At 49.5% G+C, this 18,288-nt stretch overlaps 9 protein-coding genes across 9 annotated transcripts; 4 read left to right on the top strand and 5 right to left on the bottom strand.

Moving 5' to 3' along the window:
• Window positions 1-417: 417 nt before the first annotated feature.
• N7443_006721 (uncharacterized protein) lies at window positions 418-1,889 on the top strand (the record flags this gene model as incomplete). The annotated part of the gene is made up of 5 exons (XM_056886777.1): window positions 418-561; window positions 610-636; window positions 685-850; window positions 906-1,447; window positions 1,494-1,889. The coding sequence occupies 5 exons, from the start codon at window positions 418-420 to the stop codon at window positions 1,887-1,889; spliced, it is 1,275 nt and encodes a 424-aa protein (XP_056740426.1).
• Window positions 1,890-2,812: 923 nt separating this feature from the next.
• Window positions 2,813-4,969, top strand: N7443_006722 (uncharacterized protein; the record flags this gene model as incomplete). The annotated part of the gene is made up of 2 exons (XM_056886778.1): window positions 2,813-3,071; window positions 3,120-4,969. 2 exons carry the CDS (start codon window positions 2,813-2,815, stop codon window positions 4,967-4,969), a joined length of 2,109 nt encoding a protein of 702 aa, XP_056740427.1.
• Window positions 4,970-5,049: 80 nt separating this feature from the next.
• N7443_006723 (alkene reductase) lies at window positions 5,050-6,321 on the bottom strand (the record flags this gene model as incomplete). Its single annotated transcript, XM_056886779.1, has 3 exons — window positions 5,050-5,654; window positions 5,706-6,036; window positions 6,103-6,321. 3 exons carry the CDS (start codon window positions 6,319-6,321, stop codon window positions 5,050-5,052), a joined length of 1,155 nt encoding a protein of 384 aa, XP_056740428.1.
• Window positions 6,322-7,261: 940 nt separating this feature from the next.
• On the bottom strand, window positions 7,262-8,564 carry N7443_006724 (Zn(II)2Cys6 transcription factor domain-containing protein; the record flags this gene model as incomplete). The annotated part of the gene is made up of 2 exons (XM_056886780.1): window positions 7,262-7,813; window positions 7,863-8,564. 2 exons carry the CDS (start codon window positions 8,562-8,564, stop codon window positions 7,262-7,264), a joined length of 1,254 nt encoding a protein of 417 aa, XP_056740429.1.
• A 405-nt stretch (window positions 8,565-8,969) lies between these two features.
• Window positions 8,970-9,695, bottom strand: N7443_006725 (L-threonylcarbamoyladenylate synthase; the record flags this gene model as incomplete). The annotated part of the gene is made up of 1 exon (XM_056886781.1): window positions 8,970-9,695. One exon carries the CDS (start codon window positions 9,693-9,695, stop codon window positions 8,970-8,972), a length of 726 nt encoding a protein of 241 aa, XP_056740430.1.
• A 415-nt stretch (window positions 9,696-10,110) lies between these two features.
• Window positions 10,111-11,978, top strand: N7443_006726 (uncharacterized protein; the record flags this gene model as incomplete). Its single annotated transcript, XM_056886782.1, has 5 exons — window positions 10,111-10,503; window positions 10,567-10,833; window positions 10,894-11,354; window positions 11,395-11,652; window positions 11,708-11,978. Coding segments are annotated over 5 exons (1,650 nt in total), but the record flags the coding sequence as incomplete, so codon positions are not given.
• A 1,058-nt stretch (window positions 11,979-13,036) lies between these two features.
• Window positions 13,037-15,089, bottom strand: N7443_006727 (uncharacterized protein; the record flags this gene model as incomplete). The annotated part of the gene is made up of 5 exons (XM_056886783.1): window positions 13,037-13,918; window positions 13,983-14,293; window positions 14,339-14,705; window positions 14,756-14,930; window positions 14,986-15,089. 5 exons carry the CDS (start codon window positions 15,087-15,089, stop codon window positions 13,037-13,039), a joined length of 1,839 nt encoding a protein of 612 aa, XP_056740432.1.
• Window positions 15,090-15,212: 123 nt separating this feature from the next.
• On the bottom strand, window positions 15,213-16,171 carry N7443_006728 (uncharacterized protein; the record flags this gene model as incomplete). The annotated part of the gene is made up of 4 exons (XM_056886784.1): window positions 15,213-15,371; window positions 15,421-15,892; window positions 15,939-16,114; window positions 16,163-16,171. 4 exons carry the CDS (start codon window positions 16,169-16,171, stop codon window positions 15,213-15,215), a joined length of 816 nt encoding a protein of 271 aa, XP_056740433.1.
• A 272-nt stretch (window positions 16,172-16,443) lies between these two features.
• On the top strand, window positions 16,444-18,016 carry N7443_006729 (uncharacterized protein; the record flags this gene model as incomplete). Its single annotated transcript, XM_056886785.1, has 5 exons — window positions 16,444-17,149; window positions 17,197-17,335; window positions 17,384-17,530; window positions 17,587-17,914; window positions 17,963-18,016. 5 exons carry the CDS (start codon window positions 16,444-16,446, stop codon window positions 18,014-18,016), a joined length of 1,374 nt encoding a protein of 457 aa, XP_056740434.1.
• Window positions 18,017-18,288: the final 272 nt, after the last annotated feature.

Here is an 18,288-nt window from a genome sequence, read left to right on the forward strand (position 1 = left end):
CGCGTTAGCGACTTCGGCCAGAATGCCGATGGCCAGTTCCAGCTGGATATTTAAGCCAAGAGGACTTAAAGGTCGAGAGTGGTGAGAGTGGGGGTCTGGTCAAAGATGGGGTGATGTTCAATCCATGGGGGGGGGGCGTCGATAAGACGATCTGCGGGGAAAGCTGTGGCCTGGATTACCTGGACTGCAGGAATTGTTATCTTTAGGATAATAATTGGCTATAGCTCTGCCTCGGCCTCACTGCTGATGTCTTCCAGTGTTGTCCCATGTCTAGATGCGCGTAGGTTGTCATGAGCTACACAGCTGCACGTTTGTCCGATGCAAGGGGTCACATACGAATAAATATGCACGCACCGCCCTTGTCCCCTGTGCCCCTAAGCTTTCCCAAGTCCCTGGAGATTTGTATCCCGTTTCAACATGTCCGAGCAATTCAAAACAGCGATCTCGAGTAAATCCGATGCAGAAGCCAGTACAGGAGATAATGTCGTCTATTCAGATCCCGAAGCCGAGAAGCAGTACCGTAGGAAAGTGGACCTTTACGTATTACCGCTACTATGTTTGGTGAGAACACTTTGAATCACCAAGCCGAAATAAGACTGACAGTGGTAGATATACTTTTTCGACTGCATGGACCGAGTAGGTCATCCGCCTGCTGAGCTGTATGGTCGATATTGACTCATCTAGAGCAACCTGGCCAATGCCAAGACCGATGGTCTCGATGAAGACTTGCACTTCCAGGGGAATGACTACTCATTTCTCGTTCTCCTCTTCTACATCCCATTTGGCCTCTTTGATCTACCATGGAATCTTCTCATCAAGCGCTACTCAGGCAGACTCATGCTCTCATTCAGTAGGTCACTATTGAGTTTGACACTGCACGACAGCTCTGATGTTTCCTCATACAGTGTCGGTGGTCTGGGGTATTCTTGCCCTGTGCCAATGTGCAGCTAAAGATTTCGGATCTCTCCTCGCCATTCGGATCATTCTAGGTGTTTTTGAAGCTGGTTTCTTCGCCGGGGCTACTTTCTATATGACAACTTTCTACACTCGTGGAGAAATGGGATTCCGCCTTGCTATCATGCAATCGTTCGCTGTCCTAGCATCGGCTTTCAGTGGGTTGATCTCGTTTGGTGTATTTCAAATCGACGACTCCGCCGTCAAGGGGTGGCAATGGTTGTTCATTATTGAGGGAAGCATGACATTTATCACTGGCGTCGTTGGCTTCTTCCTGCTCCCGGACTCTCCGCAAAAGGCTTGGTTCTTGAATGATCGGGAACGGGAAGCAGCCGTGGCTCGTATGCTGCGAGACGCGTCGTCCGAGGTTGGGACTGGCTTTAATCTCAAGGAGTGTTTCCGTTCGTGGAATGACTGGAAGTTCCCTATCTGGTGTATTATCACGTTCACCTATCCCGTTGCCTATGCGACTGCGATGAACTTCTTCCCCTTGGTGGGTTCTTCGCATCATCTTGCCACGACTTGTCTAACTGGAACAGATTGTCGCACGATTGGGATTCTCCACTGTCAAAACCAATCTGTGGACAGTTGCACCAAATCTTGTCGGTGCAGTCATACTTCTATGCGTCGCTAAATCCTCTGATTATTTCCGCGAAAGAACATTCCATATCGTATTGTCCCTAACCATCTCAATGGTGGGGATGATCATATTGGCAGCCATCGACGTGTTGAACAACAAGGCAGTAGCCTATTTTGCATGTTTCCTGATGGCTGCAGGCGCTTATATTCCTTCGTGTCTGGTACATGCTTGGCACAACAATAATAATGTGCATGAGAACTCGCGCGCGGCTAATACTGGTTTCTTCGTTGGCCTCGGTAACTTGGCCGGAGTTTTAAGCGCAGCCACCTTTCGAACTGAATATGCACCTAAGTGAGATTAATCGACTAGCCTTTGAAGATGTATTGGGCTAATGATTCAACTATGCAGATACATCCCTACGTTAGTGGCAACGTGCTGCTGCAATGCCGTCTGCATAGTGTTTGTATTAGGATTGGGGCTATGGATGCGATTTGAAAACCGACGTCGAGACCGAGAGCAGGGGCTTAGAGTCAGAGAGAACCAAATAGATACCAGCCAGATCAAAGAGGGTGAAGATAGCGTAGATTGGCGGTTCTTCACTTGAGTTATGGGTAACCCCGGTGTTATCTAGACATACGTCGGAGTTTATCACCGGTGATAATGACACACCTCGACTTTGTGTTTCCATAGCTAGCTCCAATCTTAAATCAATAATTATGATTCTAATGGCCATTATGCACGTCTCGATAGGCGACAAATCAGCTAAAGCGACACCAATCACGATCCACGCCCCCGCATCCTTATCAACCATCGGCAGTTGTTCCGGTCGTACTTATTCTAGCGTCTGCCAGTGGTGTGTGCTTCGCCTTTTTTTTTCTCATCTGTTCAATAGCTATGAAAACTCATGCGTGTCAGTATCCCACTTGTGGGAAGCGATTCTCTCGTGCTGAACATCTACGGAGACATGCCTTGAACCATGAACAACCTCGAAACGGATTTACTTGTGAGCGCTGTGCTGTTCATTTCCAGCGTCCTGATCTTTTAGGTGAGATGGGATTTGATCATTCGGTCGGGTGTGGTTCTAATCGTTGGGCAGCCAGACATATGATGCGGCATACGAAGCGGGACGAAGAAGCGGGCGGGCCAGGAATGGGGGTGTTGAAAACCCGGAAGAGAATACGGAGAGCCGGGGACGGATCTATTATTGTACGGCCGTCTCAACGAGAAATGCGTTTCGCGGCAAGATCTACAACATCTTCCGCGAGTTCCGACCGAAGAATGGAAGAATATGAAGAAGACGAAGACGATGAGGCGGAAGAGACCCAGTTTGTAGACGAGGAGCCCTTGTCACCACCCATCTCAGGCACGGATCATAATTCTCTGTCTCTCGATGAAAATGATCCATTCTTGGCTCCAATGATGCCTGGTGGACCTTTTGAACCCTATGTTGAGCCCGTTCCAGGCCAGTTTGACGCCGCCGATGGATCGTTCAATATGGGTATGGATGGGATAAGCGATTTCTTCGGAATGGATACTGGTGTGTACTTTTCTATCTTCTATAATGACTTGTCTCTAACAATTACAGCAACTGACTTCAACCTCCCATTTGCGGCAACCTGTAATTACAATTGGCTATTCAACGTCAACTCTCTAGATGACGCCTTTCACCAATTCGAATTTCCTCTCGGCTACGACGCTAGTTCCTTCCCAGACTCAATCAACACTGATCACCATGCTATCGAGAAATGCGATGGTCCATCGATGCTGTTGGAAGTGGCTTCGATGATGAACAAAGTCCCGACTCCACACACCTTATCTCCAACGTCCCCCGGTCTGCTCGACATGGACTGGATGTCTGGATCATCATATTTAGGCCCTAACCCCCCACAATGTCTACCGCGACTATCTGAAGATACCCAGAGAGGTATTCTAGCTCTCGTGGCTCAAACACAGCCTACGGGGATGGATGGACAACCAATGGCTCTCGATTCACATTTACTCAGTCTACCCGCACTGCAAGGCTACTGCGATCTCTTCTTCACTCGTTTTAATGTTACTTATCCGCTCATTCACCAAGCAACCTTCAACCCAAATATTGTCGACCCTGTTCATCTGGCCGCTATCTTATTCATGGGCGCTACCTATAGCACCAGAGAAGCCCACCAGCTGGCCGTGGGAGTCCACGACAAGCTTCGGAATCAACTACTATGCCATAATGACTTTTCACCACAGCCCGACCTCTGGGTCTTGCAGACCATGCTTCTGATTGATTGCTTCGGCAAGATGAGGGCGGGTCCCAAGCAGCGAGAACGCGCTCAGCTATTCCATTGTGTTTTGATCAAACTTATTCGTCGGAGCAATTGTTGCCATATTCAGGATTCGTCTCATCTGGCGAATGCAGATGATCTTGATCAGGCGTGGAGACAAGCCATGGATGCGGAGCAAAGGAAACGTTTGGCGATGCACTGTTTCATGTGGGATACTCAGCACGCTGTATTATTCTCGCAGTCCCTGTGCATGTCGGCGTTCGAGATCAGATCTTCCCTACCTTGCAGCTCAACTGCTTGGGAAGCTTCATCTGCTCGCGAATGGGCACACAGTGCTGTTCGTGAATCAAATCGCCTCTTCCTCACTGTCTTGAAGGGATATATCACCCCAGGGGCGGTTTCTCGACCTCGGGACTTGAACGTATTCGCCCGTACGGTTGTCCTGCACGGATTGATGTCCGTTTCGGCGGATCTGAAGCGCCGCGATCAAACAACACTGCGATCAGAGACGCCTGAGAAAGTTGGGGCATGGACCCCTCGAATGAGCCGGTCCTACGATCTATGGAAAGTTGACTTTGACGCGGATTTCCTAGCGATGAAATTGACGCAGACCTCGGACCCCCGTCGCTTCACGGGGTTGAAAATGGCCGCGCATGCTCTCTACCATGCTGCTTGCTTGGCTTTGAACGTTGAGATTTTGGATTTGCAGGTTGTTGCAGGCGCAGTGCAGATCCTCGGACGGGCTGTTACTCCTGCGGATCAATCACGTTCCCAGCGGACTATTCTTCGCTGGCTCCACGAGGGATGTGAAGCATCTTCTGTTGCTGCAAGGCATGCTTCATACCTCCTTCAGGATGCAGTGCTGAGCCTGCACGATTGGGACCAAACAGATGCTTTCCATTTCCCGTGGTGCCTGTATCTGGCTACATTGACGTGCTGGGTGTTCCATCGCGGGATGGAACACGCGCCCGCAGAGAGCCGAGTTACCACGGATCTATCTTCTTTGATTGTGATGATGACCAATTGTCCTAGTGCAGTTGAGTTGGCGGCGCTTTCAGGAAAGTATGATCCGAAACCGCTGGCAGCGGCAATGGCTCAACAATTAGCGACCGTCCGATGGGCTGTTGTACACGATGCGATGAAGGTTTTGATTGGCTTGTCTCAATAGTGCACATGTATGATTGTATTCTGTTTAATCTCGCTGAATCCCAAGTTCTGCTTGATCTATCCTACTTTTTATGACCTTTTTCATTCGTAGAAAGGGTAGTCTGTGTATCCCTTCTGCGGAGGCTCGGCCCCATAGAATGTCGACCGATCGTAGGGGGTCAAGGGCAAGCCCTCCTTCAACCGCCGAGGCAAATCCGGGTTGGAGATGAAGTAACGGCCAAAAACAACCGCGTCCGCTCCGTCACTAACCAGCTTTGGTCCGGCGTTCGTCGCATTGAAGTTACCAGCAGCCAGGAATGAGATTCCGCCCTTCTTCAGTGTGGGACGGAATACATCCAGCGACGGCTTATCTACGGCGAGCGAATCGATCTTTGCGCTCTCGTCGAGAACCTCGTCGAAGCGGGGCTCGACCATGTGCACGTAGGCTGGGCGAGACTCGGCCGGGAGGTCAGCGATCTTCGAGCACAGCACTTGCCAGTTGGCATTGGGGCTGGAGTCGCGCGTGTCTTGGAAGTAGTTGTATGGGGATAGACGAATGCCCACGCGGTCGGCGCCGATAGCAGCCGCGCATGACTCGAGAACCTCGAGGACAATACGAGAGCGCTTCTCGATCGAGCCGCCGTACTCGTCAGTACGAGTGTTAACGTTATCGTGGAGGAACTGGTCGAGAAGGTATCCATTGGCACCTGTTCTCATCAGTCCCATACTTCAACGGGAGTCGGTGCAGAAATGCCTACCGTGTACCTCCACACCGTCAAACCCAGCCTCAATGGCCCGCTTAGAAGCAGCCGCATACTCCTTGATGATTTCCTGGATCTCCTCTACGGTCATCGGGCGAGGAGGCGAAGCCGCATATTCAGTGCCGTCCAAGCCATTGCCACTGATGGGAATATCGCTCGCACTAACAGCCTGCTTGCCCTCAATGAAAGAAGGAACGGTAGCCCGACCAACGTGCCAAAGCTGACACAGAATGAAACCACCCTTGGCGTGCACTGCATCGGTGACCTTCTTCCAGCCGGCGATTTGCGAGGGGGTAAAGATACCAGGGACACCTGGGTAACCGGCAGCCTGAACAGTCAGTACCCCAAAATGGTTGCTCCTTTCATTTCATTTTTTTTGTGAGACAAGACATACCAATCTGCTAATAGGAGTCGCTTCCGTCAGCATCAACCCGCCCTTTGAAGCACGCTGAGAATAATATTCAACATTGAGATCATTCGGAACAAAAACACCCTCCGATTCCTTAGTCGAACGCATGCGCGTGCAGGGAGCTTGAACAACACGATGGCTTAGAGAAAGAGCGCCCAAGCGCAGAGGCTGGAAAAGAGGACCGATGACATCTACTGAACCCATTTTGGAGAGAGGGAAGTTGCACAACAGGCTGAAAACACGATGCGGTGGCTGTGTTATATACTCAATTGCGATCCCATTCTCGACGCGAAAGTGGGATAATGGTGGAGACTTATTGAAGGGTTGCAATCTTGTCAGAATTGCGTTTTCATAACCCCCATTCTATGAGCGTGTGGAGCCGACGGTGAAGCCGTGATGGCCCCCACTCTCGTGTCTGCGTCCAGTTGATGCGGGACTGCTGCATGTGCGTGCGAGCTTCGCGTCGGATTTATTGTGGAACGAGTGAGACCGGGCTACTTTTTGTTTAGCTTGGAAGTCACGGCCTTTGAAGTGTCGGGCTCCCTGCAGGTCGACCTCATCCAATAACCAGACCCCTGCTTCCGGAATCTGAGCGGGACACGGACAAGATCTGCGACGATAATCCACCAAGCTGTATTCACTACTTCATAGAATGGCGTGTCGTCTTAACAGCACGATCGTGTTAAGAAACCCTGAAAGAAGACCTGGTATTGGCCCCTAGCGCCTACTGGCAGCTGTTCCTGGAATAGAAGCTATAAGCTGTCCTTGGAGACAAAGCTACTGTCAATAAGAGGGTCAAGGTCGGTGGCACAGCGATCGTTATGGCAGTCAATTATCGTTCCCAGCATGGTTTGATCAACCGCTTCAACAAGACGAATTTTTTGGGGCTTCTTTTGAGAAACAGTTACGGATGTAGTTCAGTCATTCCTATTGTGGGAAGAGACTCCCCCGCCGAGGGCCTGTTTCCAACTACGAGGATTGCACTTCTCCGTCTGCTGGACAGAGCGCGGAGAAGAGAGTGCAATCTTCCATCGCCAAAAGAATGCTTGATGATCGAGTATTCAGGTAGATGCTGAAGAAAGTGCACAGGAAGAAGCCATCATACCCTAAACAAGCTATCTTGTAGCAAAATCCCACGGTATGTTCAGCAACCATGGATATGCGCACACACTGCAAAAAGCATCATCCCAAACTCATCTGTCGACTGTACCCACAACCCAATCCGTTTCCTCCTCGCCTCCGATCCCGTCTCCGACGATCTCCACAGCTCCGAAATTTGCAGCATCCCATCCTCCCATTTCGACAGGTGCCGGTTATACTCCCTCGTCCAAGAAACTCGATCAGAAGCCTCCCACAGTGCTTTACTCTCAGGAACAAAAATATCCCTCAACTCATCCGACACGAAATTCGGAAGACCGTTGTCGGAGTTGTACACATTCGTGAAGAGGTACATTGTGAACAGCGTACGTCGTTTGGAAGAGGCGATGATCCAGGATTCCCAAGTTGGCCGCGTGCGCGAAAGCTCCGCTTTGCAGGTAAATCCTGCTTTTGCGGTGCGGAAGGCGAGGTCTTGGAGGGTTATCATACTCATGTCGTCTACTAGGGAGGCGTTGTCGACTGGGGAGAAGTAAACTGTTAATAAGTAGATGAGGTATACTTGGAAGGAACATAATGTGTCAAAGTCACTTGTTGCATCCTAATTCAGGGTTAGGGGAGTGGTTTCTATGGAAGACAACAAACGATACCTCTCGGGATAGCCTCTCCATCTCCTGTCTGACGGTTGATAAGACAATTGCCTCGCTTCCCTCAACTCTGTTCATCCACATGCGCACCAGAGAAAAGCAATTTGCAATTGTTCGCGGCATCGGCTTGTTGTTGAGCTGCAATGGGTGAATAAATGGAGGGAGGCTGTGCTCGTCGAGAAGATGGTTGGGGTATGAGCGAAGCACGCAAGCGAGGAACTGCACGGTAAACGGGCTGAACAGCTTGGGGAGCTGCCCCGTCCCAGGAAGAAGGTAAGGCTGCAGCCAGCGATCACGGATATTCTCGGCGTCTGCCATTGGCATGAGGTCAACATGATCAAAAGTCAGACCAATGTCCACATTCCGCGCAGATTCGTGCTGAGAATAAATGTTTGGTATATTCGACGCATGACCAGACACTGGACTCGAGAATGCTGTTGTGGTCGAGGTAGTGGAAAAGTCTGCAATTGACGGCTCAAAGCCGAGGCTCTCATCTGCTGAGTGCCTTATACTCGAAGCCCCAGGGCTTGACCGATGTACGTCACTTGAACCCTCGGGATACCGACACTGCTTGCCGCGAGTCCAGCATCGCGAACAGGTCGGCCTCTCCAGGCTACATCGGACCTTGGAGTCCGTGCAACTCTGGCAAGCCTTTTTTCGCGGTGGGCCTTGTTTTCTGATTTTCATGGTTGATTTCGAATTCATGATGTGAACACGTCGTGTGAGGGTATCTCGGGGTTATGAAGATGGACGGTCGGAACCGCGGGCTCGCCGCAACGGAACTCCGAGTCTTAACATTCGACCCCCATTACACACGCTACTACAGAAAAATGCTCCTATTTCCATACCTGAAACTCGGATTTTTTTAACTTCTAGACAAATCTGATCTCTTAATTTCCACGATCAACATACATGTAAAATTTAACAAAATGCTCAAAGTCTACACAACGGACCATTCCACCTCTGTCCTACAAACCCACAGCTGACGGACCATCTCCAACTCCGCATTCTACTTCCCTATATCCAACCAGACCTCCAAACACTCAATATTTAATTGACTGAAGCTTTAAATATGCTAGCACATGTCTCCTCAGCCTTGCTCTCCGGATCTTAGTCAAGGCCGCCGGCCGCCTCATCAAAGAGGCGTGGAAACCATCTCAAGATCCTGTCTTTGCAAACTTCGTACCCCGCTCCCTTACGTAGGACCTGCATGTTTTCAATATCGAGATTGACACCACCGCAGCCGTACAAATGCCACTTCTGCAGGCCGTAATCAACAATCAAATCAACACTTGCAAGCACGGTGGGCTCCACGTCTTCAATCCGAAATCGTTGCCCTTGTCCCGTAAGATTTGCGGACGTTCCGAACATTAATATGCCCTGTGGGTCGTCATCGCAAAGCCGACCGAGCTCTCGTAAGAAAGGTCCTTCTGGTATGGCGATGCTAACCGTGTCTCCATTTGTGACCTGAGACAGTGTAGCCTTATCTAGCACCGCCAAACGCGGGTGAAGGCTCTTTGAATCGAACTTGGCGATGATTCCGATTATCATTCCCATATCTTCCGTCAACACACGCGTCAATTCGAATTTTGACTCCGGCAACAAATGAATCTCTCGATGTTGCAGATACGTTCCGATGATACCGATGTTATGGCTCTCTTGACGACCTTTAGCAGCAAAGATTCTTTGAATCCCGGCCTGACAAGTGGCCAGAAGTGCATAGCCTACATCTGTTGGGGCGATGATGACTCCGCCGGACTTGAGAGTCTGATAAGCTTGTCGGGCGTCATGAGGCACATTTGGCACATTTCCTGGCTCTGGAATTGTACGAGGCATGAAGTTGGTAATTTTGTCGGAAATACTGGGGAAAGAGTAAAGAGTGCTTGGGCTATTCAAAATCCCTTTGTATTGCAACTGTAAAGGATTCGCAAGGAGGTGGTAGCTACATATATTTAGTTTTGCTGGGGGTATCGTGACGTAAGCCCGACGCTTTAAGATCGACGATGGACCCGGAGTCCCGATTCCTTAGGCCCAAAGTTTATTTTCGGAATTCAAGAAATAGGAGCTACCCTGAACCGCATTATGGATCGGAGTTCCGAAAATTAAATGAAGAATGTACAATAAAAGGCCCATTAGATTTGAAAGTTCACCAGCTACTCATTTCTTTCACTCTTTTAACACTCTGGTTCATTACAGAGTTCTTGCAATTTGCTCCTCACTCCATCGTACCTCTTGTCAAAGGTTTGCCACGATGGATGCTCTAATCCGCGAAAGTTTGTTTGGACGCCTCTTGAATTTTTTGACCAGTAACATGGTCTTGCCATATCCTGATCTTGTGACACCTAAACTCGAGACGCTGTCAACTTCAGCTACGTCGGCCACTTCGGTGACGCCCGAGTCCGGCAAACAACTGCTCGTTGAATTCTCAGGTGACGATGACCCAGACATGCCCAGGAACTGGTCACAGTTAGCAAAGACACTCGTCATGTTGGATGTGATGTTCCTGAATTTCAGCTTCTATGCCGGGTCGGCAATTTTTACACCAAGTATTCCCGGTATCAAGGATCAATTCGGCGCCACGACTGCTGAAGGAACCCTGGGGCTATCACTCTTTGTCATTGCCTATGGCATTGGACCTTTGTTTGTACGTACACTCCAAACTCAAACACGACCTACTTTGGCTAATAATCTCATCTACGTTTAATAGTTATCTCCACTATCAAATCTCCCAGCTATCGGCCGGACACCGGTGTATTTCCTAGGATCCCTCGTCTTTTGTCTGTTAAACATCGGAACGGCTTTTGGAAAGAACATTGAGACTATCCTTACACTAAGATTTCTTGGTGGTTTCTTTGGAAGCGCCCCGATAAGTATTGGAGGAGCAACTCTGATGGAAGTATACGGGCCGGGTGAAGTGCCGTATGCGATTGCTTTATATGCAGTGAGCGGGGTTTGTGGGCCGATTTTAGGACCGGTATGTCCTCCGTTCTACCATTAAGCATGAATTATAAAGTCGCCTAATCCCAGTTTCCAGATATTGGGGACTTTAGTGGTGTTCGTACCTTCCCAGCTTTATACCCTACATATGGTTGCTAACTCATGTAGCGAGCGTTGGCAAACTTGGACAGCAAGTTTATGGCTTCTTGCTGGAATTACCGCTTTCACAACGTTGTTCATCTTCTTTTTATTACCGGAGACGCTGTCTTCCAACATTCTTCTTCGTCGAGCGCAACGCCTTCGTACACAAACACGAAATCCTTCACATCGAAGTCAATTTGAAATGGATACACCAAGAACGAGCTTGGGCGTCATGATTTTCGAGCAGATAGTGAACGATCTCAAGATATCCTGCATAGATCCGGTGATTATTTTCGTGAACATACACACCATGCTGATATATGGCATTCTCTATCTGTGGTTTGAATTCTTTCCGTTTGGTAAGACCATCCTGTCTAATTTAGCAACTTTAAACCCTGAGCTTATGAAACTTCTATAGTTTTTGACGGAATATATCATTTCAGTCCTATACAACAAGCTCGTGGGTTTCTCCTATTATTGAACCTGAGGGTCCGTTTAGGCTTATATGTTCTTTGACAGTTGCGTTTTTCGGAATTCTCGTCGGTGCAGTCATATCTGTTGTGGCATACGTACTCTGGCTCCGATTTTCCTACCAGCCTCGCATGTCTAGGCCAGGATTCAGCGTCGAGCCCGAAGCAAGACTAGTCCCAGGACAAATCGGTGCAATTTGCATTCCAATCTGTTTGTTCATATTTGCATGGACATCACGACCAAGGTATGCTTGATCAAACATTACCAATGGAAACCCGCGCATACTGATATGTATTTAGTGTACACTGGGTTGTTCCAATAATCGGTACCGCGTTTTTTGCGCCAGGTTTCTACCTCACGTTCCAGTCTATTCTCAATTATCTTGGTGAATCTTATCCGAGACACGTTGCAAGTGTGTTTGCCGGTAATACCTTTTTTAGGAGCTCATTTGGGGGTGCATTACCATTGGCTGCCCCTCGGATGCTGCAGTCTCTTGGTATTGGCTGGGCATCCAGTACGTTGGGATTCATTTCCATCGCTATGCTTCCGCTTCCCTTTGTTCTGGAAAGGGTAAGTTGAAACGCATTTCGCAGTTCCCTTTATCATCAGCTAATTATTTTATAGTACGGAAAGACACTACGCTCGTGGAGCAAATTTGCAAATTAGGACTCAGGGCTCAGGGCTCAGGGCTCAGGGCTCAGGCGCATAGACTCGGCGCAATACTGCGCCGAGATTCTAGCAGTTCTCAGATGGTGGTGCCGTGAAGGACGGATGTCGCGTATGGAGGGGCAGTGGAGGTAGGATCGTATAGGAGTTTCGTGTAAGATACGATAATGTACGTAAAGCAGTCGTTCTGGAATTGAAAAGGTTATATCTTAGAAATGAATTATTTTCGCCATATCTTGAAATGAATTAGTGTCGCTTCGGATACGGGCCGAGAAACAAAGCGCGAGTGTCTGGGGGATAATCTGTTTTCGAATTCTACTGTATTCAAAATCGAGATATGAAAGTGAGACAACTAAAGGTTGCAAGGCTCGGATAGCGGGTGTCTAGACGAGTAAGCGAGCCTCCACACCTCCACACTCCCGGTGAGGGCTACCGATGGCCTCGGGCCGGGCCGGTTTTAGACCCATGGCTCTGGATTTTAAGGGGGTAAAGGGTCTAGGGTCCTGCTGTTGAACCAAAACAACCCCCCGAATAACAGTTTTTCAAATTTCATAACCTTGAATAGTCGGCCGGAGCCGGTTCAATTTATCTTCAAATTAAATTTCAGGAGAGTGGCGCTGATCCCAACCGTTCCAACCCGATAGAGATGCCCATTTTAGATGGGGCACTCCTCTGTACTGTGCTATCTCTACTGGCAAGCCAAGTATTGTCAAAATGCTGCTGGATGCGAGCGCAGATCCCATAGCGCGATCCACTGGCACGCAGTACCCTGGTAAACCCCCCTCGGAAGCAGCCGAGACTGTGCGAAGCCCCAAGGTCCCGGAGGCTATACTTCGTCTTCTTCAGTCTTGAGTAATCTACTCAGTGTGTATCTAGCGACAAATAAATGTAAACGTACTGAAAATGTTAGATTGACGCGAACCTAAGCAGGTGATCGTTATCCAATACTATGCAACGTCGGTTTACTGTAGCATAAACAAGAAATATTCCTCTATACTCTTCCCAGCCTGCTCCACAGCAGTCAAGTCCCACTTGTCAATGCTTCCAATATATCCATCAGGACGCACAATCGCAATTCCCACTTCCTCCTTTCCAAGGCCTCCAACCCACTTCTCAGTACATCCAGGAGTCTCAACGTCATCAAGATACAAGGTCCAGCGGCTTGCTTGAAGAGCAGGTGGCAAGTCTGCTAGTTCAAACTCGGATCTTGTGGAAAGGGTCACCATCGAGAATGTTAATGCGTTGGACACGGCTGTGTATCTTTGGAATTGGAAGAAATCGTCCCCGGGAGTAGTGCCACGGGACTGCTTCACATATGACTGATTCGCCTTATATGAGAGTTTTCCAAGAGGTGAGCTACCAGAAAAGCCTGTGCAGAGGGTGCTCAGGAATTTTAGTGAGGCTTTGATATCGGGAACGAAGAGATAGAGTTTGAATTGGCCTAGAAGTGGGATGTCGAGTTGAATGTCCACTGGATTGGCATCATAGTATCGAGTGACCTTGGCTGGAAGCTGTAAAGCGCCAGGCTGGAGTGGAGTCGACGTAGTTTGGCGAGCGCTTAACAAACCACTGGTGTATTCAGCACCAATACCGGCGATGAACCGAATGTTATCATCAAAATTCTTTGTCAACGCATCTTCGCCCTTTTCAAAGGCTGCACAGTGCTCTACATCGAAGCTAATCAGATCGGTTGCAATCTTACGGCGCTCCTCTTCGTAAGTTGACAGCAAAGATGGGCTAGCAAGTCCACGATGCACAAGGTTCAGCTTCCAAGCAAGGTTGAAGCTGTCGTGCATACTTGTATTGGCACCTTGTGCTGCGAGAGCGGAGTGACAGTGCCCAGCCTAGATATCATTCAAATGTTAGTATTGCTTCTCCAACTCCGGAAATGGGAATGGGCCAACATGCATCACCAGCAATGAAGATCCTCGCGTCCGGATCCATGAAGTGCTTCGCCACACGTTGACCAACAACATAGTTGCCGAACCACTCCACTGTCTTCCACTCAAGAGTATACGGCGCCATTGCCTCTCTGGCTCTCGCTATAACATATTCTTGGGTAGCTTTAGCCCTATCGACTCTCTCGCCATCAGCTGAGCTGAGCTCAACGTACAACCGGGTCATGCCACGTTCTCGAGGAATCCAAAGAATCGAGCCAGCTGTGTAACTGCGCACAGCTACCTTGCTCCACAGATCAGGGAAATTGGTTTCAATGACACCTATCCCTTAGCAAAGTTCTAACTCATGAGGTCAAAAGAACTCACCATCGAGCACTCCCCAGGACGCATTGGTGATTTCCCCCTCCAATTCACCATTAGGGATGAAAGTTCTGACTTTCGATCTGGCGCCATCACATCCAACAAGATAATCAGTCCGAATTGTCTTAATCTTATTAGTCGACAGGTCTTCAACGGTGACATGCAGCTGGCCTGATCCTTCTACCCGCGAACAAGACACGAATTTGTGGTTTCTGGTCACGAACACGCCCCGCGACTCCATATCATCAATCAGCACTTCTTCAAGCATGCCCTGGTGAGCTAGCAGTATATAGGGATCGGATGCGCCGACAAGGTGCTGCGGGTAATGCGTTTGCCGACCAGTTCGCTGGAGAGGCTTGTCTGCCGTGGATTGCTGGGCCTGTTAGTGACAGTTTGAGACGAATAGTCGTAATATGAACATACCCAGAAGGAAATGTCATAGACACGCGCTGCATTCCTCAGCAATGGGTCTGCCAGACGCATTTGCTTGAACGTCTCAATGGTCTTAGGCTGCATGCCATCTGCCTTTCCGGTGGAGGTCTTGTCCGGTCGGTCATCGAGAAGAATAACCTCAATTCCAAAGCGGGCCAGATTACATCTGAGAAAGTTGTCAATGAGACGTCAATCACAGCTTCTGTTTGTAATCAACCTACGCGAGCATCAAGCCGGACGGCCCCGCGCCAACCACCACAACAGTGGTGGAGGCATCTATAGGGCCATCGAAACCGTATCCTTCGTGATCTGCGCCGGGTGCCATTTTTGGTGTAGAGATTCAAGTCATTTTCCTAGGTGTATGTAGCTCATCTATTATAGAAAGAAATAAAAATGAAACCGACATCGCATGGAGATGCGGAGTTAACCCCCACTTTTGCACGTCTATCTACCACCGGGTGACTCCCCCATCTACCACGATATCCTGCCCCGTCATGTACGAGCTCGCATCGCTAGCCAAGAACACACATGCCCCCATGATATCCTCCGGTTCCGCAATACGCCCATTCATCGCCTCCCGCTCCCACAATGGCAGAAGATGGGGGAACTTCCCAACCGTTTAGCCTGGATTCAATTGGGATTGAGTGAAAACTTACTGCTGCCGTCATTTCCGTGCGTACGTAGCCCGGGGAGATTGAATTGACTCGGATGTTCTGCGGTGGACTTAGCAGCAAGTCCGACGGAGATGGCTTGAGAGGAAGACTCACGTATTCTGCCATTTCTTTTGCGATCGCTGGTGTCATCGCTCGCACAGCACCCTTCGTCCCACAGTATGCGCTGCACAGCTGCGTGGGAACAGCGATGTAACTGGCCATGCTGGCCACCAGTACAATGCTCCCGTGTTGGGTACCGTTGGCGATCATTTGCTTTGCTGCAAGTTGGGCGGTAAAGTACAGTCCCATCACGTTGACCGAGAGGAGATCGTGGTGGTCTTTGTAGGTGTACTCTAGAAACTTCAAATGGCGATTAATTCCGGCACAGGGAACACAAATGTCGAGCGCATTATCGAAGTCGTTCTGGAACTCGGCGAAGCCGTTCGCGAGGGATTCCTGGGATGAAACATCCACCCTCTTCCGATTAGACGTTGAAGCTGAAATCTCGTAGCCACACTCACTTGTAATAGGCCGTTCGAACTCCACATTCCTTCTCAATGGCAAGGAAGCCTGGCTCGGCTGGGACAAGATCGAAAACAGCGACGTTGGCACCTGCTTCAGCCAACCCGCGCGCGAAGGCGAGTCCACAGCCTCGCGCACCTCCAGTCACTAGTGCCGTTCGACCTTGGAGAGAGAACTATGGGAATCAGTAGTTGATGTGAAACAATGATCTCAAGGCTCTCACTTTAGACATGGCGTGCTTTTATTTGAGTAGAGTGGTCAATGTGTTGTTATCCGCATGACTATGGCTTTTTGCCCCTCATATATAGTCCCTGTCCTCGACGATATCGGACGGCAACGCGGCAGCAGCAACCCCCATCTTTGGAAGCTCCCAAGCTTGCATACCCAACCTGCGGGAATAAATACCCACAGCATACATGTCATTATGTTTGACTAGCTCCGTAGGTAACTACTGCTTTACAAATTCCCTTCACTACATCCAAGTACACTTGTATTCTGTTCACCATGCCTCCTCCCATCCACATCAAGCAGCAAGAAACTCGTTTGAGAGAGTGCCAGCTCGACATCGTCGTCGTTGGTGCTGGCCTCGCCGGTCTAGGTTGTGCCATCGCCGGCGCCCTCGCCGGGCACAGTGTTCAGATCCTTGAGGCTACTCGAGAAATCAAGGAAGTTGGTGCAGGTATCCAGGTGTTGCCCAATAGCTCTCGTGTGCTCCAGCACTGGGGCCTAGAAAATGCACTAAAACCTCATATGACGTTTCCACGCGTGTGTAACTTCCTCGGATGGAAAGGCAACCAGATCTCCCACCTTGACTTTCATGAATCTGAGAAGAGCTACCCCGGTACCTGGTATAGAGACTTCCACCGCGCGGATTTGCAGCGTTGCTTAGTTGATAGGGCCTTGGAGTTGGGTGTGAAAGTGACTTGCAATGCACGCATCGAGGATATCAGGGTCAGTGCCGACGGGGCGACAGCCACGGCGATAGCATCAGATGGAAGAAAGTGGGAGTGTGATCTGGTGATTGGAGCAGACGGTGTGTTTGGAAAACTGACCGAGACTCTGCTGGGACGTAGCAACCCTCCGGTCAAGACTGGTGATCTGGCTTATCGTCTGCTATTGAAGACGGAGGAGATGCGGAAGGATCCTGAGCTGGCGATCTTTTTGGATGATCCTCAAGTGAACTACTGGCTTGGTCCGGATGCACATGCCGGTATGTTTTCCCTTGGTGAACTTAACGTTTGCACCCTAATTGTATAGTCAACTATGTTCTCCGCGGAGGTGATTTGTTCAACATGGTGCTGCTAGTGCCTGACGACATCCCTGACGAGTCACTTGCGTCCACTGTCGAGGGTAATGTGAAGGAAATGTGTGCTCAATTTGAGGGATGGGACCCACGGTAAGTCATGGATAAGAATTACTATTGCACATATTCTAATGGTACAAGTATCGAAAAGCTCCTCAAGCTTTGCGACTCTGTGCAGAAGTGGCGCCTGTGCATCCGATTTGGAGAGTTCGACTGGGCTCATCCGTCAGCAGCATGGGTGATGGTTGGCGACTCTGTGCACGCTACTCTACCATATCTGGCTTCTGGGTGAGTTGTTTCTCAATTCTCAATACAAATCCAGGGACACATATTTACTGCTATAGAGCTGGAATGGCTTTCGAAGATGGAGCTGTTCTGGGCGAATGTCTATCCCGCCTCCCTGACCGTCCCGATATGACGAAGACCTCCCCCGAATACCTCAACGCTAAGAAACATGCTATTTCTGTCTTCCAAGAGTGTCGCAAGCAGCGTACACAAATGGTGGTTGAGCGAGGCAATGTCCAACAGTATTTGTACCACCTCCACGATGGGTCGGAACAAGAAGAACGAGATCGCAAGATGCAGATGGTGCCAACGCCCGAAGGCGAGGCTCTAGCTTGGAGAGACCCCGGACTGGCTCCGAAGCTGCTAGGATATGATCACATTGGAGATGTATGTTTCATCCCCTTGCTTCTAGACGATCATGATTAACGGCAACAGGTTAACGCGCGGTGGGGCATTCCACAAAGCAACACTATAGAGTCTCGACTATAGCTAGTTTCCAATTGAGTAAATTTCGGCTTGTCTCTAGATCGCTAGATGCTACTTTTTTTTTGTCAAGTGGGCCAACCTAGCTTATCCTGATAGCCCCGCTAACCCCCATCCTTGATGCCCTCAAAAATATTTAAAAGCTCGGCAAAACCTCCGAGACAAAAGTCTGGCCGTAGATTGATCGGCCTTATCGTGTGACAGCTTCCCCGCTTCCCCATTCTTGTTGCTGCTGCACATTTGTTATCGCCGAATTTCCCCTCACGTACTATGCGCCA

The sequence above is a fragment of the Penicillium atrosanguineum genome, assembly GCF_028827265.1.
Source record: "Penicillium atrosanguineum strain IBT 20685 chromosome Unknown utg000005l_segment0_segment0, whole genome shotgun sequence".
In the NCBI taxonomy this organism is placed as follows: Eukaryota; Fungi; Ascomycota; class Eurotiomycetes; order Eurotiales; family Aspergillaceae; genus Penicillium; species Penicillium atrosanguineum.